Genomic DNA, 26,265 nt, shown 5'->3' with positions numbered 1-26,265 from the left:
TGTGCACATGAAGGAAGCTCATGATTCCATGCACAAAACTATGTTTAAAACTTTGCCGATAAATGTCACAAGTTCTTTTGGATATTAGCAAATAATTATCTTGGGATCAAAACCTGGTTTTATAGATATTATATGTTTTGGTTTATTATACTTTTTCTGTACATTTAATCACTTGTATTAATATTACCTTTTTCTTTATGCCTAGATATCAGTAAATAACATCTGAAACCACAAAATAAAAATATTTCTTGTTTCCTTTTCTCTATTTATTAAAAGTGCTTTTTCTTTGATTCAGCTTTCTCATTAGAAGTGCCTGCAGTTTGAATTATTAGATAATTAATTATTTATCCCAGATAAAACATTTAAGAAGCTTTAAAACCTAGGAAGTCAAGGCAACAGAGCAATGGCAAATATTTCCACTAGACAATCCAATCAGGGGTTCATTCACCATCCAATTAAACTTAAAACTCTTATCTAAACTAAAGCAAACAAAATCAATGAGTCTCAAAGCCACTGTTTCTAGAAGAAAAGGCCCAAAACCTTATGAGAAACTCATTTTGTGGGACGTTTCACATTCCATCTAAGATTTATTCCCTTATATATATATTCCTGCTTCTAATATCAACCAGATGTGACAATGAAGTCTAAGCAGCACTGTAAAAGATGCCAGGATATCCTGTAGCTCAGCATTTCAGCAGAGGGTTGGCAAAAAAAAAGCAAAGGTACCTGGAGCTAAGTGATTGATTGAGGAAGTAGTTATAATCTGAGAAGCATTATAAATTAAATTTTATTAGTTATTAGAAAGTCTGCATTTCAGTGAAAATGCACAGTGCCCTGACATAAGTATGTAATGGTGACAAACAAGAAAACCATCAGGGACAACAGCATAGCTGTCCTGAACTATGCAAACAGCACGCATATGAAACAAGAGAAGAACCCAACATCCCCAGACAGGTTTGTTCTCTAGTTTTTCAAGCACATCATTGATAGGAAAACCTAATGTTCTACATTTCTATTTCCAGCAGCAACAAGACTGACGAGACTCTGCTGATACTGAACTACATTCAAACATTTGTTCTGTTAGTAAATCACAGGCACATTTCAGCCCAGCTAACAGAACACTGAGAAAAGTCTTCACGTTTGTTTTACAACCTTTAACTACTCCTAAAACATTAACAGGTCTTCCCTGAAACCCTCCAGTGCACAAAATTCCTGCATGTTTAAGCAGGCCAGTCACTCTATCTCCACCAAATCCTGTTAATGCTAATAAACATGCCCAACTTCCACTCTATTATCAAGTTATCAAACTTCAAACGTCACCTTTGTGTTTAGCTATATAGTTGGTTCTTTAGTTAGTTCTATATTTTAAATAAAATTTAATCTGGACCTTCATTAAAAAGTTGTAGACTGTTATGGTTCACTGCATGTCTGCTAAAGAGAACAGCTCTAAGAATCACTCCTGATTTCATCGGTATTTGCTATGTGGACAAGACTATGAGCTCTTCGTTTTCAACAAATAAAATCCAATTTTCCATTTTGCGTATACTACACGACAACATTTAGTTCTTAAAATTTTGCATCATGTGAGCTGTAGCAAGCTTAAACAACTAGAATACTCAATTTTGGACATCCTAGTTTATCATGATTATAACTATTAAAAAAGAATAAAATAATTGACTCATAGCTTAGTAGCCCAGAGTGAACCGTTCGAAAATATGGCAGATATAATATACCTATACTATGGAATATAAAAATTAAGATCAGTATTATCTACACTTTTTAATGTTCATTTTATTTCACTCATCATAAATTCCACAGAATTTACATCACCCATGTATCAGTCCCTCTTATCAATTTTTGCTTTACTTCTTTTATTCCCTTTCATCACTTTCTCAGCTATGCTTTCTTCTTTAAATGCTAGGCCAGAGCAGCTGCAGGAGAGGAATGCAAGCATCATGCCTCTTCACTGAAGCGTTTTACCCAAAAAGCCGGTTGTGAGGAAAGTAGATTGGGCACTATTGGGTTTAAGACAAGTCATAACAGAAGTGAGGAAGAACAACTCTGAAATCTAATACCAGTAGGACCAAGACAGTAACACAAAAAATAGAAAGTAACCTTCTTGGGCACATATTTTTATTTTTCCTCAAAGTATAAATATATATATATAGTGCGTGTGTGTGTGCGCGTGTCTGTGTATTTTTACAAATTGTAGCAAGTAGTAAATTTCTCCTTACCCCGTCACTCAAAAACATACAATCAAACTGCATTTGGAACCATAACAGTTCACTTAGCTAAGATTTATTTACTTAAATTATTCAATATATTTATATAACGCTTGTATCTTCAAAAGAAAAAGCAAGTTTCTACTGACAAACAGTGCTAAAGTGATCTATCTAAAGCACTATTAAATAGTAAGCAAGACTTTGAATGAATGTCAGTGTATGAAGACAAATATTTTGACAGCATCCATTGGGAGGCGTTACAGAAGACAGCATTCATATTAATCATTCTATTTAATGTAATTTTATTACAATCTTTACATTCTAAATCCAAAATTACTACCCTTGCCATTAAGGACTATAATGTATCATGATTATATGATCTACTAAAAAATAAGCACTTTGGTATTGAAAAGCCTCAATTACTTTCACTTAGTTTCTTTGTGCAAGGTTCCTTAAGAAGGATGCACACAAGTTATCAACATACAAAACCTTCCCTCGAAGCCACAAATTACCAGAAAGTCCCTTTCAGCCTAATAATAGCTGTGTACAATGCAACCACTCACAGAGGAAGTTTCAACATGTTGAACTGGTATTTGTGTTAGTGGATACATGAAAACTCTACAATTATTTATTTTTTTATCTTGAAAGTATCACTATTTTCTTAGACAACAAACCTACATGAAACAACTCTTCTATGAAATAAATTCCATTGTCACCTTCTGGAAGGCAGAAAATGGGATCTGCAAGTAAGTACCAGCTCATGCTTTACACTTAAGAGGAGTTTCAAGATACAGAATTTCAAAAACATGCAAAGAACATTAGGAAATACAACCAAATCACTCAGCCCTAGCAACTCTATTGAGTAAATATTTTCTAGTACATTCAAAAGCTGTGACAAAGCTTGCAAAAACAAATCCAAAGATTTTTCAAGCAGATTTGAGATAAAAGACAGCTGTAGCTTGTGATTATTTATATTTTTTTAAATCTCCAGAACAATGTCATTCACTTACGTGTACAGTTTTTTCATTAGCAAGTTCAGGCAACAACAAAGTTCATTATAGAAGTTCCCCAAAACTGTATCAGTATCACTTGCTGCAAAACACTGTTCATTTTGTCTGCTTTTAAAACATCAAAGAGCCTATTTTTTAAAATAGTCAGCTGATTGCAAAATCAATCATCACCATCACCATGTGTTTTGTATTTCCACAGGAAGAAAAAATGTACTGCACTGCCTAAATGGTCTGTTTGGTTGCATATAGAGATATTAAAACAATCATAAAAATCCCACGTGGATATAGGAACTTTTCAGCAATCCTGTAGTAACTTTACAATTTCACTAGCTAAATCATGAATCTTACTAACTGGTCCTCCATATGCAAACTCAGCATAAAAACCCTAGTTTTACTATACAGCACATCTTTCAAAAAGACAGACTGGATCATGAAATTAACTTTGGTAGGATCTAGAAATCTATTTCAAACACCTTTTGACGAATCCTTTAAAGAGACAGATGACTCTTTTCTTGATAGTAACTGTGCAGCACCCACTCATCCATTCTATTTCTACTCACTTTTTAAAAAAAATATATTTGATAAATCAACCAGTTACTGTGCTAACACCATTCTCTCCCTCCCCCACCAAAAAAATTATGCCAAGCTCATGTTAGTCTTCTCTTGCTGATCAAACTGGTCTTGATGCCATCTAAACATCTTGTAATGCAGTTTTTATATTTCAAGGAGATGAAAAATTCTTTACCCCTCCATATTTCCTCATCTTCCTGACTGACGAGGCAGCAGCCATAACTTTGCTGGTCTGATTGGCAATGCCTTGGCTTATTTAAAAAGAAAATTCTTAAAACTAAAAAAAGTTATAACAATCTGTATTATGTCAACATGCTAATTTTTAAATAAGAGTATGCAATCTCTCTTTGTGGACATCTAGACTATACTGAATATGAGAACTTGACACTTTTCATGGTTTCTATAAATCTACACAGAGTTGAAAATAATTCACCTTCAAGTCATCAGGGTGAATATATGAGGAACGGAAAAAAATTGTGGTTACTCTTCTCTCTGATATTTATGCTCTACTAAATTATGACTACACACATGCAAACATAACACATATCTTAAGAACCCTCACTATCTAGCAGTTCTAATATCACAAAAATTAAATCTCTCACCACAGTCAAAACACAGACATGCAAATCTGTACAATAAGGAATATACGATAGAAACATAGATCAGATTGTACTTACAATCTAGTTAACTTCTGTGTGTTCTGAAAGAGCAGCTCTGGAAGAACTTGCAATTTATTCTTGTTCAGACGCCTAAACAGTTACAATTAGAATAAAAAAAATTAGATTATCTTCCAATTTAAGAAGCTTATTCTATTACACATAAACACATGAAGCTCCCCTTGTATTAAACCTCGTGCTATGAACTCAGCATAGGATTCATTATGTACATTATTCATATACAAGCCAAACAGATCATGCCATCTGTAGACCACCTGCCTGGATTCTTTAAGTAGGGAGTCAAGTGACAGTCACCAGAAAGTTTGAATGTTTTAATATGGATGAGTACGCAAATACATTTTCTTTAGTTTTCCTCCGGATGCCTACTAACAGTGAATCATATGGCCCCCATGTTCAGCTTTCACTGCTCTGAAGAACAGTTACGAGGAGGTATCTGGATTTTCTCTCGCCTTCTAAAAAATGTAGGCACAGTGAATTAAGTAACTTGTCCAACTGAGATTATTTCTAGATTAGTTATTATTTCTAGAGTACACACAATAATTTTAAAATTTTTTAAAGAATTTTCTTAAAACTTCACTTTGAAAATATGAGCACTGCTGTAGAACATATGAAGACAGAGGTAAGCAGACAACTATACGGTGACTGGAAATAGAATCTTAATCTTTAAGATTCTTCCAGAAACTTTTTAGAGAACGGCTTAATGTTTATATATTAGTCCATTTTACTCACTCACTGTGAAGAGTTTTACACTGATGACCACAACTTGTCAGCTGTAAGGAATCAGCTGTTATAAGTTACTCCAGCCTTAGTAGCTATCAAAAGCATAAGCTTCCTCTCCTTCGTAAAAATGCACGACAGCCCTGCAAAATCTAAAAGCAGTTCTACTTATAAGAAACAATCTTTCTCTACAATCCCTTTTCTGTTGTCTAACTGACAATAAAAACAGCTGCTTGCTTTCAAAGTCCTGATGAATGTTATTTACATAATGAAGTTGACCTAAACTAATTACATACAACTCCACTGTTCTAAACAGGAAGCTGACTTATCATATATATTCATATATAAGCCTGTATTTATGCCTCCTTTTTTCCTAATGTACCTTAAAGTTAACTTTTATAACATACATACTTTTGCTAGAGTTTTGAAACCTACTGATACTTAGCACCCAGTGTCTGGTTTCCAGTTTTCTTGCACACTGAGTAATTTCACTATCAAAATTCAAGTAGTTTTTGAACTGAAAGGCCTTCCTCAGAGATCAAACTAATGTTGTGGGGTTTTCATACGGCAGAGTTTGCATATGGCTACCATACGAACATGTCTTGCAAGATAAAGGGGTGATGGGAGAGAGGGAAATACTTCTCTTTCTGACACCTAGAACAGATCAAAGCCTGCATTTGCAAGCTTGCTTACAGAGCCTAAATGTTATGAGTTATGCATGCCACATGCTAACCTAAGCAGATACAAAAATTGGTTATTTCACAGTGCTTCTACTGACTACCCAATTATATTTCTGAGATAAATGAACAAACCAGTAAATGAAACACTAAACAACAACATCAGAGATACTAAGCACTAGTTTGCATTTCAGAAAGTACATGGGAAGATTTAAAAATAGTTCCCTTTACCCATGTGAAATTTCACACTTTTATAGGAAATTAATCTTAATCTTCTTTAATTTAAGGTTGATAGTAATGTGCTACTTATTCCTCATCAAATTCGTATTTTCAGTTAAGCATGATTATATTCTAGAATAGTTGATCTATTTAGCAGGATGAAATACAATGAACAAAATTACTTGTGATAAAACTCAGCTCCATTCTCGTTCATTAAAACTACCACTAGTTCTTGAGAGACACTAAATATGTTGAACTTATTTATCAATCAGAATGAAAAAGACTGCAAGTGAAATGCATCAATTCCACAGTTGTCCAATGTTTACTACTGTGTGTGATCATCATTTCATCTCTCACAATATACGTGCAATTATCCACTGTCAATTCAAAGTCATTCAACTTGTCTCAAAGCAATGTCCAAGGAATATGGTTTAAGACTATTCTTATCTCTACTTGCAAGTATTTCACAAATGCTGAGTTTATGCTTATTGTTTTAAGCCACAGAAACTAAGCAAAATCAGATTAAGTTTCTAGAATAGGAGGTTCCATATCAACAAGCAGACAAGAAAATGTACGCAGGAAATAAAATTGTATTTTCAAGGTTAGAAAGTTTGCAACCTGAGAATTCACTTAAAATTTGCGGTGACACAAACAACTTCTTAGAAAAAAAATGCCAACATCAAAAATTTTCCCTAACATCATCAAATTAATCCAGAATATCAAGTATGTTAAGTGATTTCCTACTGTTTGTACGGGCCAACACTGCCCTACCTGATACCTGATAGATATCTACCTGATAGATAAAGACCAAGTTCTCTTTCAAATTGTTGCCCTTTCAAATTGTCCTAAGTATTTTAAGATTTCATCCTGGCACTACCGTAGTATTGATTTTCTTTCAAACATCATATGGAGTAAAGTCCACAAACAGACATTTTTTAAAAGCTCACATTGTGACCTACTGTTCACTAGCTCTAAACATTTCATACTGGTCTAAATTTATTTAATATTTTTAACATTATATTGTTATAAATGAAGTGTTTGTCTTTTTATACTGCAGCAGTAAGCAAGCCAAATCTATCTATTAAGACCAATAACTTAATGGCATTCTTTCTTTACCTTAACCCATGTAAGTTTGATTTTCAAAATAACCCGTCAACACTTGTTAGCGCTCCTGCACTGTACTGCACATGATACTGTCCTCAAAATACTCTAAGTGCACAGTACTTCTCTCACAAACAGAGTGTGCAGCTAGTAAGCCAAAGCTACACTAGTTGATAACTAAGCAAATCTGAGGTAACAGGAAACATCTGAAGAGTCCAGGTTACTGATGGCTTGGTTCAAGCTACAGAATTCTCCCAACATCACTTCCATCACTTCCTAAGTTTTACTTCAAGATGGAATATGTGCCAAAAGTCATTTTATTCATCCTTTGATTCTCAGGGGAAGTCAGAGAACGAATAGGGTTTTGTTTCTCTTGAACATCACTTACTGTATTTAAATAACTCCTACTGCAATACTCAACTAAGTATAAGACTAGATCACCTCATATAAACTTAGACATATTTGATGTAGGGTACAATTAACACACTTATATTTATTATGTGCCAGAACGCCACCAATAGCCTAGGAAAAAAAAAACAATTACACTTATTTCTCTTCCTGGGCTTGAGAGAAAGGCCATTAAGAAATTCTCAATACAGCAGTATCAAAGTACCAGACAGGATGTTTTTAAATCCTATAAAAAAGACAGCAGTGTTTAAAAATTATTTAATGAAAAAAGCGAATGTTCTGAACAGTCATTTATAAGCACTGTTTCCTCCAGTTTGACAAAGAAGTGCCAAACACAAACGAAATGCAGTGGAATAGATCCTAACACGCCATTTGACAAGAACTTCACTTTATCCTCATCTATCAGTAAGCTGTAGGACAAATAAGGAAACTTCAAGTGCAAGGTGAAGCAAACATCAGGAATGCCAGCACAGGGTAGGGCAGGCTCTCATGTAGCTGTTTCTAAGGGGAACTTCAAAGCACAGGCTGAGCACACTTTAAGGAACCCGTTGTGCAGCAGCCACTTCACACACAAAACAACTCAGAGAGCAGTAAAGAAATTCCCTAAGCTTGCCTAAGCCTGTTACCTGTAAGAGCTTTTCACCATCATGTTACTGCCTAAATCTTGTCCTGTCAGGTGTTTAATTCTAATTACAACAGTATTTCTGATTTTATAACAAATACCTTGGAAAGGGTGAAGCCACACACTATTAAAATAAACTAAAAATACTCTGCAAAAAGATCATAAACAAAATGAGCAAAATTCTTATAAAATTATTTTCTGGACATTGTTCTTGTGGCTGCACTGTATTAATAAATATAGATATGTCTGATTTTAAATTAGTGACTTACTTAAAATAGACCAAGATGTTGCTTAAAATAATATCAAAATATGAGATCTGGAAATTGGATTTAAAAGCCAAGCCATTTTTGCAAATGCAGCTAACTACCTACGTCATGAGGGAATGACATATCAGTTTTGTGAATCTGAAGAGTAGGCCAGAATTAAAAAAAATATAATTTACATTTTCTCATGAGGAAAAATCAGTCAAATTTTGATTGTCACACCAAGTCCCTTGCATTGTTCAAACTGGGAACACCACCTGGGACTCACAGCACACCCACTAAAAATATTTGATCTGTCCTCTTCCCTCCTGTTAGAAACACATCCACCATGCAAGCAGCACATGTGCATGCATGTGTGCACACACAGCACCAACCACCACTATGCCAGTACTTAGCTACACACAGAGGAAGGAAGGAAGGAACCTGGTGCGCAGAGCCAGACAAGATCTGGTCCAGGTTATTTCACCTGGGATTGCTGGATGAGAATGTAGCTCTTCAGTCTCTGAAATATTTTTAACTGAATGCTTTACAGCTAATAAGACCTGCAAAGTATTCCGGGAATTTGGAGCACAGGGCAGAATGATGCATAACCATCTAATGCCACAGAACAGATTAGCTCCAGTGCTGGATCAGAAGCAACTCTGGAGGTGCACAGCGTGGAGTCCAGACTAATAAAACCTCCTGGAAGCTGAAGAACTGTGCAGAGAGGCTCTCCAGGAGTCATATCAGCTCTGGCAATACCTGCATTGAGTCAAACTTATTAAGTTTGATGGGACACACGCTGACTGTACAGTCAACAATCTCCATATACTGCAACTCCCTCCATCTTCCAGATCACTTTAACCACTACTGCGCATGGGAAATATAAGTTTGCACGTTCTGTTTTTTTTCAGGCTGCTCCTCGAGTCACCATAAGTGACCCATAAAAGCTGACCAACCACCAACTGCGCACAAGGGTTCCCACCGTGTAAGCAATGGGCCTCCAGGAGTCCACACATCACCTTCAAGGCATCCATGTAAGACCACCACACTAGCACAATGTCCCCTCACTAAACTCAAATGTATATTCACCTATGCTTCTGTTGGAAGATGTTTAGGAAGCTGTAAATGGTAAAGGTTAAAAACCTGTATTTGTGTATGCAGGAATTCACTACACAACTGCTGTTTCTTCTGAAACTACTATAAATCACCACCACACTTTTTGTAACTAATACTGCTTAGTAAACTGGAAAATTCAGCCTAGGTTTTAATTATGTTGGGATATAATATAATTTCATCCTCTTAAAATCCCTGTACAGAACCAGGCATATAAGCGGTTCAACTCTTTTAATCACCTTATACAGGAATACAGCGTTAAAACTTCAGTGTATGAAGTCCTGGGGTATTGCAGGAGCACTTACTTCTATAAAATGTGCAACGTTATATATAATTATGCTCATAACAGTATATATATGCATTCTATCTCTACCCATCACAATAGTTTTGAATGATAGCTTTATATAATAAAACTTTTTACTTACTAGATGTGCCCATGAGTTTTTAATACAAGGGTAACTCCTTCCTTCAACACCACAGACAGTAAGCATGTCAGCATTATTTGTAAGATATATACCTCAGGTTACTTGTTGACTACTATTTTGGATGTTGCATGACATCATTTTCAAGGCAGATACAAAATAAGATAGGCATGAAACAAAAGAAACACAATGACAAGTTACCTCCAAGAGGATAACCAAATACACCTTTAAAAGAAACTGGTGAGGTATGGACTGAGAAAGGCTCACCTGCTGTTACCAGTCTGGTTAAAAGGGCTACTTTTCTGAAACAGTACAAAACTACTTAATGGACAGGGAAAAGAAAAAAAAAAAAAAAAAAAGACACAAGTAGCTTGAAGAGAAAAGCTGCAAGAAATCAAGAGACCAAGAGACCAAGAAATCAGAAAAAAAAATAAAAGCACTTTGAAAAAATTAAAACCAATAAGAGCTGTCTATTCTTTCCCGAAGACACGCAGTGTCTTCCACAGCATTGTCAGGAACTGTATGTTGCAGTTGAAGTCCTTCAAGATTTTTACAGGTGCTGGGCTGCAAGCTGGACTCAGGGACATAAAGCCAACTATTTTTAACCCTTCCTCTACTTTCTAACGTCTTAACCCTACTTCACAGGAGTAATCTGAATTTGTTACTCAACTAATACTTAGATCTGCCAAAGATTATATTACACGTATCAACTGCAGTTGGAACTGGAAAGAGTAAGAAGGTCACCATCGGAGGAAAAAAGGACTTCTGTGAGGGCCCAAACTGTTCAGCATACTCATAGGTGACTTGAAAAACTGGAGGTGTAGGGGATGACAAAATTTGTTGGTGATATGAAGTGAAGGCTGATTAAAAATTCCAGAAAGAACTAATAGTATTTAGTGCCCAAATAGCAAAGTGACATATATAATTCATTGCAGGTAAAATTTAACAGATATACAAGGAAACAGATTTTTAAGTTCATGTATACAACAGCAGTCTCCAACCTGAAAACCGCTTCTCAGGAAGCAGACCCATGAAAACATCAACTCACTGTTCTGTAGCAATTCACAAAGCAAGAGTTACAAATTATTAGAAGAGTAATGTATAAAATCATTATTTCTCTATGTAAATCCATGGTGTATCCGTCTGTTGAAGACTGAAAGCTTTTGGAATTTCCACCTCAAAAAGGATCCCATAAGGTTTGGAGAAAGATGGCAAGGATGATCAGAGTTAACAGAGCAGCTTCCATATTGGAACCACTCAGTAGACAGAGACTCCCCACAAGCAAAACAGATGAGGGAGAATATGCCAAAGGTCTGTACAATCATGCAGCAGGAGAAGGTGATAAGAAACAGTTGTTCTCCTCTTCTGTAGCACAGGAGAAAAACTTTGGAGTATCAGATGTTGGTGGGTGCTAGCTTCAAAAAACAAACGGAGTTAGTTTTCCCACACAACATGCAGTTAAATTGTGTAACAACTGATTGTGTATCATTAGTTGCTAGTGGGTATAGAAGACAAACACTTAAGAAAAAACATTAAGTAATAGTAATTACAAAGACCCAGATGATTATTTCAATGATCTTTGCCACAATATAATTTATGTATTTGCTTTTTCTTCATTTCCTCTTCCTTAGAGAGTTTCATCTGGAGTCATGATATTGACTCACTCATACTTTGGGTCTGTGTTAGCATGGCCATTGTCTTCTGGCTTTTGGTACATTTGGTTTTTTTTTCTATTCAGCTTCACCAGGAAAGAATCTAAACTCAATACCAGAAATTTTAATTTATACTACACAATAGAAATTGAGATTTTAAGCCTCGATTCAAAGCACTTCTGAAAAGCCTCTTCAGACTGTGAAGTTTGCCTGCTGCACAAATTCAATGTGTTCCCTATGTTTCTAGAGGTCATCTCCAGGCATGTAGAGGAAAAGAAGGTTATCAGAAAGAGTCAACATGAATTCACCAAGGGAAGATCATGCTTCACCAACCTGATAGCCTTCTATGATGGCATGACTGGCTGGGTAGATGAAGGAAGAGCAGTGGATGTTGTTTACCTCGACTTCAGCAAGGCATTAGACACTGCCTCCCATAACACCCTCACAGACCAGCTAAGGAAGTGTGGGTTAGATGAGAGGACAGTGAGGTGGATTGAGAACTGGCTTAACGGCAGAGCTCAGAAAGGCAGAGTCTGGCTCGAAGCCTGTAACTAGTGGTGCTCCCCAGGGGTCTGTGCTGGGTCCAGTCCTGTTCAATATATTCATCAGTGTCCTGGATGATGGGATAGAGTGTGACCTCAGCAAGTTTGCTGATGATAGAAAACTGTGAGGAGTGGCTGATACACCAGAAGGCTGTGCTGCCATCCAGTGAGACTTGGACAGGCTGGAGAGCTGGGCCGAGGGGAACCTGATGAAATTCAACAAGAGCAAGTGCAAGGTCCTGCACCTGGGGAGGAACAACCCCACGCACCAGTACAGGCTGGGGGCTGACCTGCTGGAAAGCAGCTCTGTTGAGGGACCTGGGAGTTCAGGTGGGCAGCAAGCTGACCATGACCCAGCAATGTGCCCTTGTGGCCAAGAAGGCCAATGGTATCCTGGGGTGCATAGAAAGGATTGTGGCCAGCAGGTGGAGGGAGGTTATCCTCCCCTTCTGCTCTGCCCTGGTGAGGCCACACCTGGTGTACTGTGTCCAGTTCAAGGAAGACAGGGAAATGCTGGAGCAAGTCTAGCGGAGAGCTACCAAGATGATCAGGGGACTGGAGCATCTCCCTTATGAGGAAAGGCTGAGAGACCTGGGTTTGTTCAGCCTGAAGAAGAGAATCCTGAGGGGGGATCTTATCTATACTTATAAATATCTAAAGGGTGGGTGTCAGGATGATGGAGCTAGGCTCTTTTCAATAGTGCCCAACGACAGGACAAGGGGCAATGGGCACAAGCTGGGACACAGGAAGTTCCACCTCAATATGAGAAAAAACTTTTTGCCTGTGAGGGTGACAGAGCAGTGGCACAGGCTGCCCAGGGAGGCTGTGGAGTCTCCTTCCCCAGAGACATTCAAAACCTTCCTGGATGCGTACCTGTGCCCCCTGCTCTAGGTGTCCCTGCTCAAGTGGGGGGTTGGATGGGATGATCTCCAGAGGTCCCTTCCAAACCCTACCATTCTGTGATTCTGTAAGGCTTAAAAAGACTATTTGAACACCAAGGAGCAAAGGAAAAGATCCATATAGGTATGGATAAAAAGCTAGGTATATGTGTACATGTGTATATAGGTATATGTATGCATATCCATATATCTATGGGAATATATCTCTATAAACATTACTTTTCATTTTACTTCAGCCAAAGACCTTGTGTCCCAACTCTGACAACCCACATGCCTCCAAGTAAGCAATTTTGCTCCTCATAATTATATTGCATGACGACTTCTATTCTCATATAAATACATACATGTCTATACTTCACATCTTTACTGTGTTACAAACTGCATTTTCTTTCTTTATGATTCAGATAGCCTAAAATGCAAATTTATAGAATTTGTGACCTTTAAAAATCACAAGAAGCATACATGGACTATTGTCCCCCAATCTATCATTGCTTTCTTTAGAGCAGCCCCATATAGCATCAAACACACTTTCAACAATGGACAAACACTCCGTCTCACTTCCCAAAAATATTTTCCTCATATACATAACAAGTGCCAGTTTCTCTCCCTCCTCCCTCAGCTTACTGCCCATTTGGGCAAAGGAATAGAGGGAAACAACTTCAATGTCAATCATGGACTATCAAGGGCCCTTAAAAAAACAACGGAGTAGTTATTAACTGTGAAATTCCTACCGTCCTGGCTCCAAACAGGCTAATACTACTTCTTCCTCTGTCTGAAGCTGAGGTAAGAGAGAAACTTAACTATTAAGATTCCCCCGGTTATTAAAAAACAGAGCAAAGAAACAACTACTGGAGCTTGGAAAAAGAAAATGCTACCAGCCTAGAAATAAATTGCAGATGTTTATCATGACCATTCTGTGAAATAAAAGGAGGAAAAGACCTACACTTTCAAAGCATCATAGAATCATTAAGGTTGAAAAAGACCTCTAGGATCGTCAAGTCCAACTTTCATCCCAACACTACCATGCTTCCTAAACCATGCCCTGATATGCCACGTCTACATGTCTTTTAAATACCTCCAGGGACGGTGACTCTACCACCTCTCTGGGTAGCCTGTTCCAATGCCTGAACACTCCTTCAGCGAAGAAATTTTTCCTATTATCCAGTCTAAACCTCCCCTGATGCAGCTTGAAGTCGTTTCCTCTCATCCTATCACTAGTAACCTGGGAGAAGAGACCAACCCCCCCCCACTACAACCTCCTTTCAGGTAGTTGTAGAGAGCGATAAGGTCTCCCCTCAGCCTTCTCTTCTCCAGGCTAAACAACCCCAGTTCCCTCAACCTCTCCTCCCAAGACTTGCTCTCCAGACCCTTCACCAGCTTCATTGCCCTTCTCTGGAAATGCTCCAGCAACTCGATGTCCTTCTTGTAGTGAGGGGCCCAAAACTGAACACAGTATTCAAGGTGCGGCCTCATCAGTGCTGAGTACAGGGGCACAATCACCTCCCTACTCCTGCTGGCCACACTATTTCTGATCCAAGCCAGGATGCCATTGGCCTTCTTGGCCACCTGGGCACGCTGCTGGCTCACATTCAGCCAGTTGTCAGCCAGCACCCCCAGGTTCTTCTCTGCCAGGCAGCTCTCCAGCCACTCTTCCCCAAGCCTGTAGCGTTGCACGGGTTTGTTGTGACCAAAGTGCAGGACCCAAGCACCCAGCACTAGGCCTTGTTAAACCTCACACAATTGGCCTTAGCCCATCGATCCAGCCTGTCCAGTTCCCTCTGCAGAGTCTTCCTACTCTCAAGCAGATCAACACTCCTGACCAACTTGGTGTCATCTGCAAACTTACTGAGGGTGCACTCAATCCCCTCATCCAGATCATTGATGAAGATATTAAACAAGAGTGGCCCCAACACTGAGCCCTGGGGAACCCCATTCGTGACCAGCCACCAGCTGGATTTTGCTCCTTTCACCACAACTCTCTGGGCTCGGCCATCCAGCCCAGTTTGTTACCTGGCAAAGAGTACACCCGCCCAAACCATGAGCCACCAGCTTCTCTAGGATGAACCTGTGGGAGACAGTATCAAAGGCTTTGATACTGTCCAGGTAGACAACATCCACAGCCTTTCCCTCACCCACTAGGTGGGTCACCCTGTCATAGAAGCGGATCAGGTTGGTCAGGCAGGACCTGCCTTTCATGAAGCTGTGCTGACTGGGCCTGATCCCCTGATCATCCTGCACTTGTCTGGTGAGCTCACTCAATATGAACTGGTCCATAACCTTCCCCGGTACCGAGGTCAGGCTGACTGGCTTGTGGTTCCCTGGATCCTCCTTTGGCCCTTTTTATAAATGGGCATCACATTGGCGTGCCTCCAGTTGTCTGGGACCTCCCCTGTTAACCAGGAATATTTTTTTTGCCTTCATTATATTTTTGTTTTATTAATTTTCTTGGCTTCTGGATAACTTCTAGATGATGAAAGAATCTCAATTTTGATAGGAAAATTTTCAAGTTGTTTTCAAGCCAGAGGTCATGTTTTCCTGGAGGGGAAACTGTCTTTGGGGTACTGACTTCAGCTGCATCCCTCATGTTTACATATTGGAAGGGTCACATCCAGTTCTGGTACTGTTGTCTCATGGACTCCCTAACTCACAAGAAAAGCAAACAGGAGCTAAATCTAATCTATATCAAAGGCATGACCAGTATAGAGGGAAAAGAACAGGATGCATATGGAAGTGCAACTATAACTTAGCAAGAAGTCAGGCAGCTACTTCCCAGGTCTTTACTCTTTCCACCATGGGAGACAGTTTGCATTATGGTAAAGTGACTATTTTTTTATCTGCCACTTCAGCCACATGTATTAAAACCTTTACCTTGCTCAACTTGCAATCATTTTAACCTTTTTTCAAGAAGAATCTAACCAGATTCTTTGCTACTGCAAATTATGAAGGAGAAAGCAATTTCAACAATCATCCGGTGTAATGCTCCTTACATGCAGAATATCCCTTCATTCTCAAGGCTTGTATCACTAGTATTGGAAGATTTCAGAAAGTTCAGAAGAACTACAGTGTTCAGAAGTCAAATAAACAGGTAAAAGAACGTTTTAAATCTCAGAAACCTATGCATTCCTCATACAATTAATTTGGAAACTGTTTATTGCAATCACGTTCCTTCTTGATATTTTTCAGCTCATGCATCACTATTTCTCTGTGAGTTAATGTAATTTTTTATAATCTGCAACACAACACAGGTGGGTTTAAGGTATTATTTTTCTAGTGACTTCTCATACATTTACACGCAAGGTGTACAAACACATGCTTAGTGTGGGTCTGACATAGTAACATTAACAGGTCACATCAAATAAAATTATATGCAGTATTTTGACAAGGAGCATTTTCAGCTTTATGCTTTGTTCTTGCAGCTGCAGAACAGTTTTACTCTGAGTAAGAAGTAAATCAAGGAAAACCCGAAACCCCTTTTCTGTAAAGTTACAGTGAGGGGATGCCCACTCACTACATGAGAAATTTCCTCCATGCTTTCTTCAAAGGCCCCAAAAGGCACTTACCTCCTTCCCAAGGAGTATGTAATCAATATAAAAGCTCAGTGTAAAAGCGATGCAAGTGTTAATTATTCAAACTTGAGAAATAGTTCTCATTATGCTACTGGCTTGGTTTGAAAGTTTTGAAGACCATAACATCAGTAAAACATGCTTCATGCAAATGGCAAATACTCAAGGCCAGAAATCACCAAATTTATATGCCTATAGAAGAAAAAGGAAAAGACTTGGCTTCTCCTAGCAGATCTCACAACAAAAAAAGCTCTTACACACATCTTGACTTTCTATTTAAAATGTCTTACATTATTATAGTTTCTAATACTATTCTTGCCTATTAACGAACACATTCTACCCAGAAGTTTCAGCTGATACACAGGCTATGATATAAACTGTCAGTTGTGTTTTTAATATGGCAATTATCTGGCTTTAAGCCCCTGAATGTATGGGACACCCACTGGCCTCCAAATTCTGTCTCTGCTTTTCTACTGAGCATCAACAGCTTTATGACCAAATCAAAGTACTGCATATTTGTCAGGAAATAAGTAGTACTCCATACCTTTCTACGCAAGTTCAACAACTTTCAAATTTGATTTAACATCTATATTCAATTGCTACCTCTTACACAACTCATTCTCCAACAGAAAGTCAAAATTAGTGCTTTTAAGTATTTAAAATGGATAGTTTTAAGGGAGCAGTCTTACTACTCCAGCCTTTACTATGCAGAAATTATCCAAGCATCTGTGGGTTCTCTCCCGAATTTGGTCATTTATTTTATTTCACACTCAAAACATCTGGGTCTCATTTTTGGCAATAAACAAGCTAGCTTTTTTTCTCCCTTGTTATTAAGAGCTCTATGGCATTGTCCTTGGAGAACAGCCTCAGGGAACATGATGTAGCTGAAGTAGTTTCTAAGAGTCACTTTAAGGGAGAAGCAGTTACATCACAAGCTTGGGCGTAACCAAGAAGCAATAAAAATGAATTAATGCATAACAGGAGACTCAGACAGAAAGACAGGAGTTATTGAACTCTGCGGAGTTACCAAGTTTTCTCTTTTAAACAGCACTGACTTGGGAAACAGTAAAGCAAGAGCACAGTCAGTTTCACTCAATGGTTTCATCAGAAAATCCTATTAGCATCAAGAAATACGTTGTGGTCATTAATGTAACTTCATCCTTTGCTTTGTATCACTTCCTTTTTGTAAGGGAAAACAGTCACGATACAGCACCCATTAACAAACTTTTGACCTTGTCCATTACTTTCTGTCAGCACCTCTTTATATTACTACACTAGGAAATAAAGCCAGACAATATATAATGGAATTTCAGTAAGGTTGCTACAAGGAACAACAGCACAACCGTATTAGAGGACTGTAGTGTAGAATAAATAAACGTCATTATTTACATGACATGTTAGTACAGAAGCTTTTCTAACAACTGAGAGAGATACCATTGCATGTCGCTAAGGGACTATTTTTTTGAAGGAAAACAGTTTACAACAGTAACAACTTTGAGATCCCTTATTACAAACATAGCAGACTGGGTGGTCCTGGTTCACATTTTCAAAGCTGTCAGAAGTAATAACCTTTATTAGTAACTTTTCATTAGACTGAAAAAGATTATCTACCCTCTATCAGAAGCAGACTACATTTCTTGGTCGAAAGCAGCTGCATACAAGCGGGTAGCTCTATAATACTTTTTAGTTTTCAATATAAGAATCCCTCTTTCCCCCCACCCCCTTTGTTTAGGAACTCTTCATATGAAAAATTCTGACATTAAAATGGAGGACAGAGCCAGTATGTAAGCATTGTATGCAGATTTCCTCTGGCTAGGAATAAATTAGTAATGTAAGCAAAAAAAGTATGAGGAACAGGTTTAAATTTCAACCTTTTCCCAAGGCCAACATGAAGAAACAAAAAAGGTCTAATAACATTCGTATATGTATTAAAGATTGAGATCAACGCTCTATATCATACAGAAATGGACAGAAGTGTTACTGCCCACTTAATTGAAGAAAAGAATAGAGAATCCTAAGTATTAGAGAGCGCTTATTAATGACAATGTCAACAGCAAAAAAACTCAGAAGTAGCAAGCAAAAGTCCAGACAATCTCTTAACTCAGTAGCATACTTATAAAATCAGTCAGTTACAGGCAGTTTATATCTGCCTTTCTCAGCCTTTAACATAAAAGAATATACAATTTCTATTAACTATCACTCAAATAAATCAAAAAAGCTTGATCAATAAACCCTCAGAGACACTCTCTGCAGAAGCTGTTGGTTTCTCAGTTTCTGCAATGCTTTTAGTAAGTTCTCTTATTTCAAATCTAAAAAAAAAATTAGGAATTCACATAAAATGTTCTAATTTTTGTATCTTCAAAACCTGAACACAGGAGAAAACACATAGTTACTTTCTTATTATTCCTCCACAGACTATGTGAAAACAATAGGACTTTATCCAAAGAACATAAAGAATCTTTTGCAGTATCCCTAAATGTCCACCACTTTTAATACTTCATCAATTTTCACAAAGGCAGTAAGAGTAAAATAGACATGGTTAAACCATTTTCTTACACCAGAGTAATCTCTCCAGGTCAGGGCTGAAGCCCTATGAAGAAAGCAAAAAGTAAATTTTAGCATGCACATCTCCAAGCCACGTTACCCCTGCCGACAAGTCTTAGAAGTTTATGTTAATCAAACTAACCATTTCCAGAAGTCAGAAATAGCTGTGAATAATTAGCAAGAAAATTTTCAAGTAGAACTATTACAGCAATTTTTACCAGAAGAAATAGAACATTGTTCCTATTTGATCTGTTTTAATAACTCCATACCAGCCCAGCTCACCATGCCTCTCCATATATAGTAAAGAATGCTTCTGTGGCAACGTGTTACTCCTTCCTCCCTGGGGCTACATGCCAAACAGAACTATTAAAAAAGGAAGACTAGCAGAATCATCTCCTGTCTGTAATCAAACTGGATGCTTAACAAAGGATGCATCCTCCAAAGCCAACAGAATGAATATAAGGAAATAATTAGATGGAACAAAGAGTACGCTGGACACTTGACTTAAATCTGAGAATGAAAAAGCAGCTCTTGTGACTGCTTTATCACATGCCTGTGGGAATTACCTATCACAACTCATTCAAAGGACAGTTTCTTGCTAGGAAGCCACAAGGGATAGGTAACCAGCCATGAAAATCTGTTGTCATTAAAGAAGCTCTTACCTAAAAATTGAGCACACCTAATTTCTATGATCATTACCTCTGTTCCACTTTCCCAGGAGGTTATCAAATGCAGGGGGTCAGGTTTTCTGAAGTGCTTCAGTACCTACCAGTTCCCTCTTGTACTCCTAATATATTGCATACTTATCCCACTCTGAAGCAAGACAAAAATTAAAATTATATGTAATATCCATAATACCTGTATGAACCCTTGAACCCTCTCTGTCTTGTGAGCCTCATACTATAACACAAAGAGAAAGGTCTGGAAAAGAGATTACCTCCAAGCATCTGAGAACATACTAGTAACATAAAGATAGCTCTAAGCCAACCTGAATTAGTTTGCTCAGTTCTATATGGAAAGCTGCAGCTTCAGGTAAGCTCCAGTTCAATGGACATAGTTAAAATGGGGTTGTGCCACAGGAAAAGCAAGATCCATACTGAACTGGTCTGACCAATGACATAAATGATTCAAGACCTACATGTTCACATATTCTCCAAGAAAGAACTAAAAAGATATTAAGTACTCTGAATTAATCATCAGTGTTTCACTCAGAAACAGGATTATTGAAGAATTGCTGTGTTTGACAGCATGAAATTAAGCCAATAACACTTATGGTATTTCTAAGATAGCAAGCAGTATAATCCTTCTAATATGAGGAAGCTCAAAGAAGCAAGACCCTTTTGATAAAATTATTTAAGCTAAACAAAGTTCATCCAAATTATTCCAGACCAGTGATGCAGCAGTTCGTACCCAACAGTAACATGGACCTTTAAGTACTTCCTACAGATCCTGGAGAAATGACTGCTAAATCCTTAAGTGTTTTGGTTAAGCAAATACTCCCATAAATCTTCATCAAGTATAAAAGACTGTTAAACAAACAACCCACAGAATAGAATAATGTTTAAAACCTCTGATGTAATGTTCAATGCTGATCAGCAATTCCAACTGAATTATGGTTACATTGCAGTGGAAGTGTCATTATTCCATTTGCTTTGTAACCATTGCTTTCAGAAGCTTAAGAATCCTGTGGTTACAGAACCTCTTGTCTACATAAATGAGACCCAAATTTGTTTTTCCATGAGTTCTTATGGGTCAGTGACCTACTATGAAAATGTTTTTGATGAAACCAGGCTCGTTTATTATCATATTGTTAAAATAAACCTCTTTGTTTTGTAGCCCTGGTCAGATGTACCAATGCAAACCAAAACCAATTCACTGAAGCATGCATCCTGCTTTCTTGCTAGCTGCCCTTTGCCTCTCTTGCACTTTTCCTGTGTTTGGATTCCTCCTGTGCAGACCTATTGACAGAGCTGCTAATGGCTTCCTTCAGAAACAAGGTGCCAATTTTTTTTTAATGTTTACAAAAGAAATAAAAGGTTCACTCTTGCATCAGCAATAACAAATAGTTTGGCTGTCCAGCAATGGCTGAGTAATATGTAGCTATATAATTATGTGCTACAGACAGCACAGACATAGTAAACTATGAAATTTGGGGATATTGGTGCCCTGTAGGAGTCCACAGTACATAAACACATTTATTGGGAACTATCATTTTCCCAAATGCGTGTAACCCAATTAGAAGATACAACCACTACACATCCACAAATCTGCACATCTTCAAAGAATCATTAAGTGCTTTCTCATAACTACTTTATTCACTGAATAGTCCCCAAGGGTTAAGAAAGTGACAGCTACTGTATCATTTAAAAATTTATTCCAACAGTAGTACCATAAAAATAAACAGATAAAGAAATATAGTTCTTGTTCATTTGACTTATGGACAAGAGAGAGTGGGAGGGATTCATCTTTGAACTAGTTTATCACTATTACAGGCTTAAGAAATTTTTTTGCTAAATAAAGATGGTCCAGTATAAACACAATTTTTTCAGGAAAGGTATACACCTGTGTTAAGTAGCAGGTAGTGCCGAGGACTTACAAACCACCAGCTGATCAAGGCATACACTTGTCCATTTTTACCTGTTCTTTCCATTTTATCTCCAGATCGCAGGCACAAGATCTAGCTCATGCAAGGTATTTATCAACAGTAGAAAGCAAAAGGTACAATTTCTACCAAGCAAGTATGGTTGTGCCACTCACAGCAACTACAGTTCCAAAAAAGCATCTTTCTGACATGCAAGGACACGCGCATTATCAAACGTACTGTTGATAAATCTGGAGCTAGTTTTACCAAGCTGACCACAGAATTTCTGTCCTGAATTAATCTGCAACTGCTTCTTCAGTCCTGAAACTTCAAGCGCAGCAATCACAGATTTTTGTGGCAAACTGACAGCTTGCCATACTTTTAACAGGGCAATAAGAAACAACAAGGTAGTTTTTACTTTTTTTCCCTCAAATGATCAAAAGAAATATAAACTATTTTCAAGTATATAACCTGCATGCGCATCAAACAATAGCTCGTCTGTGTACAGAAACAATTACACATATTTCAATGCTTGAAACAATGCTTGACTAATTTCAATGAAAGCTAAAGTCACATGCTTTAAAACAAGGAAAAAAAACAAACATCAGGATCCACATTGCAGATGCCTCTCATCCGAGGCAATACCACGATCAGAGTACATTACATGGCTAAGCACTGCTGTTTTTAAAGTATGCAATGCCCACAGAATGACAAAGTATGCCTCCAAAAAAAGCCCCAAATACATTTTCTCACGTTAAAGCTTTTCTTGCTCTTCTGTGAGAGTCATGTTTCCAGCAATGTTTCTAAAAATTATCTGACCTTTTCACAATGTTGCTTAAACTACTTAAATACTTTGAAAGAGAAATACAGCCAGCTTTAAGCCACTAAGCAGGAGACCGATTTTATGCATACGCAAAACACAGCCAGGGTACCTCAGAATAATCACGTCTGGCTTCTACAATTTATTTCACGCTTATTATTTTTTCTGACTACGTTAGTGATCTATACTTACACTTAAGCCGCTGTGTCTCGAAATAAAAATCAGTTCTATCTGTAAGTCCCTACTGATATGAGAAGGTAAACACTAATTAACCTCGAGATATGGACACATGGGCATTACAGAAGCACGTGTGTATATATATATTGCATGTTCACTATGTTGTACAATTATATTTCATAATATTAAGTCCTAACCTTGAATATAACATATATTAGGATTTTAGCAGCTTGCCCTAAAAACACTTTCTCTTTTGCTTTTTTAGAAAAATAGCATGAATTCTTTTGTTTCGAAGTAATAGTGATACCTCAGCCCTCTGTGGTACGTCTTTTGAAGAAAATTCAGTAAGTTCCTGTGAGTAACTTCTGACCAAACCTGTGGCTAGAGTTTTTGTTGCACAATACTGTCTTGCACTTGGGACCAGACAGCTCTTCAGAGTTGCAAGAAGTTGCACTGGCATTTAAAGTGGCCAGCTGCCAGTTGTTTGAAAGCTTTAAGGGACCGAGACCATAGCAATTAATATCACACAAAGCCAGACTATGTTCTAACAGTTAACAGCAAAAGATTCTCAAGAAAAGGCTAAAACTGAAAGTTGTACTAGATATGAGATCAACAAAGTTCAAAAGGAAATTCATGTATTTTGGACTTCAAAAATGTTAAGATGATCTTAAAGCTTTAATGACAGTTCATTTTGGGATATGCATTTACAACTCACACTACATATGAAAAATGATTTATCATTTCTGGACAGTATCATTTAACTGTGGCCAAAACAAAGCAACATTTTCCTGAAAATTTAATATAAATTCTGGAGTATATTATTCATTATATGAAGTGGGTATCTGCATGAAATAGGCCATAATTGAGTATTTTCTTCCGTCCTTAACTGTTGTGAGAAGCTTGACTCTCTATGGTGATCTTATAACATTCCTTTCTAACAAGAAAAACTTTTTGGACTAACAGTTGCAAATTCCCCTCGCCCCCAACAATTTTATACTGACAGTATGTTGGAATTGTGGGACCAGCAGAGAGTGAGTTCTTTAAAAAAAAAAAAAAAAGACAACAAACAAACCCTTTCCTGACCATATCTACTATGTCATTTACACAAATGACTAACTTTTCTCTAAATTAATGACAGTTAAGTAGTGTAAGAAAAATTTCAGTGAAATCTTCCAAAGTAGCCTGTGTACATTATTGAAAGATAAGTGAAGTGTGTGAGACATATCTTGGGAACATTTATTTTGGCTGTTTGAGCCAAGAGCGGCACATAAAGCTGAATCAAAAACAATACAAAATTAATAAGCTTCCTTCTTTCCTTTCAAGAATTAATAAAGGTGAGCTGTCAGCTTGAGCCAAGATGTGGCTCGATAAGATATAGCACTTACATTCCTCTCCAATGATTTCCTGAGGTGTACTATTCATGCTCAAGCTGTCAATATCTGTTTTATTTTTTATTTGTAGACACACACCCCCATATATATACCAAGAACAACCATGGCTGTTCTTGCTTTTGCTATTGATTTTGTCCTGTGTGATTCTACATATAAACTGAGATATCAACCACACAGCTAGATAAGCCACCATTTGCATCTTGTATAGCAGTTTCCATCATATCTCATGAATAAAATTTGTACCTGCTATTTTATCTTCTCATTATCATTCACATTTCTCAGGGAAGCTACTGATTTTGCCTGGGGTTTTGTTAAGCAAGTCTTATGGGAAACAGGGATTCCTTACTGGTGCTTAACAGCACTCTTTTACAGTCAGATATCCAGCATGAGCGCCTCAGAGGGCTGAAGGGCAGCTGGAAGCCCATTAAATGCCTCTGTTCTACACGTGAAAAAGCAGTGGAACTTTCCAAAGTATCTCAGCCATCTCCATTAAAAGGACAGCACATCCCTAACATCTAAATTGTAGGCAGCTAGTTCAGTAGAAGCAGAATAAGATTTGGAAAAGATGATAAGCCATTTAGTTTCTTGCAACAGATGAAAAATCAGAAACCATCCAGTACTGGAACTGACTTAGAGTCCACCTAGATCAGTATTCTGTTTCCAACAGTGGCAATACACAGATGCATACAGAGGCATAACCTTAGGGCAAGCATATATGACACTCCTCTACTGGCTTTGCTACCTTTCAACCTTTTTCAGCTAGACTTCTTAGCTGAATGAAGACTTTGCATATTTAGTGGCCCTCAGTGGCTCTCTCTTTCATTAACATCACCAGCCTTCTGATGACCATCTGTGAACTTCTGTTTTAGTCTTTACAAGCTCCAACATTTTAGGATTTCCCTACCCCCACTTCTTCTCCGTATTTCCATGTTCTTGAACCCTGAACTGCATCTACATTATTTCAGAGTTGCTCAATCTCTTAAGGTGCTTCCACAATTCTTGAAAGTGGGCACTTGGATAAAAACTGCCCATTAAGCAGTTTTCTGGAAAGCTATGTAAGCATAAGAGATGGAGCGGCTTGCGTCTCAGCCACTCTGCTAACAGAGTTAATCTTTATCATGCAGGTTATTTTACGGATAACTCCCAACAGCACAAGAGGCAAATTCATACAAGTTACTCTTTAAGAAGGAAGGGACAAGGCTTGAGGCCTTGGTTCATAATTTAGCCAGTCAAATGAGCCAAGCCAGTTCCAAAATGTTTCATCTGGCTGGAAATGATACCTATGATTTGGAGGACTGGTGAATCTATCTACCAGTAATTGGAAAGATTTAACAGAGAGTCCCAAGATTATATTCAGAGGAGAGACCGTCAGCTCCAAAAATGAGTCATAAACATTCCAGGTTTAAAGTTCCCAGCCCACGAGCACACAGAGACAACTCTTTCCCCTTGGAAGAAAGGAAAAGCATTGGTGAAGACTAGCTACACCAAAGACAGCAGAACAGCTCTGTGGTAAGACATTGGCTGTGTGGGGAACACAACTAATCCCTCTGTTTTTACAATATGTGAAAAGATGGCACAAGGCAGGAGATCACAACACTCAGACTATCACTGCATGGTACAATAAGCACAGTGGAATTATGAGAAAGCAGAAGTAATGACAGAGGCCAGTAAAACATGTAGTAATCCCAAGACCAGAAGAGAAACCCAAGAAGCAACTCTCAAGCAGATACCCAAAGAACTGCATGATACCACAAGAAGATGCAACATGTCACTGTGATGAATTTGCACATGGCCTCAACACATGAACACTTAAGGGACTTACCTCTTTTCTTCACATGGACATTAGGAACCAAAAGCTTTTGCTTGGCTTCCATCACACATGACAAACTAGAACTCTAACACGGCTGTCATGATGTCCCTTTGGGACAACCATTTTTTGAGACTAAGACAAAATGTAGAGACAGGGAGTATAATTTCCTGCGCTCTGTAGAAAGAGTAAGTGCGTACTCCTCCAGAGTACAAATAACACAGAGTACAAATAACATAGTCTTTCTCTAGACTTCTGGTTCTGAGTCAGAAGCAGGATCAACCTG

At 37.9% G+C, this 26,265-nt stretch overlaps 1 protein-coding gene across 3 annotated transcripts in view; it reads right to left on the bottom strand.

Annotated features, from left to right (window-relative positions):
- SLIT3 (slit guidance ligand 3) overlaps positions 1–26,265 on the bottom strand; it is a 547,888-nt gene that overhangs the window by 479,727 nt on the left and 41,896 nt on the right. For all 3 annotated transcript variants that reach the window (XM_064458932.1, XM_064458933.1, XM_064458934.1), the window contains exon 5: positions 4,480–4,551. In XM_064458932.1, the coding sequence (XP_064315002.1) occupies positions 4,480–4,551 (72 nt within the window). The remainder of the gene's footprint in view (positions 1–4,479; positions 4,552–26,265) is intronic.

This window comes from Phalacrocorax carbo, chromosome 8, assembly GCF_963921805.1.
Source record: "Phalacrocorax carbo chromosome 8, bPhaCar2.1, whole genome shotgun sequence".
NCBI classification, from domain to species: domain Eukaryota; kingdom Metazoa; phylum Chordata; class Aves; order Suliformes; family Phalacrocoracidae; genus Phalacrocorax; species Phalacrocorax carbo.
The sequence above is the reverse complement of the archived record's forward strand: the minus strand, read 5'-3'. Positions and strand labels throughout refer to the sequence as shown.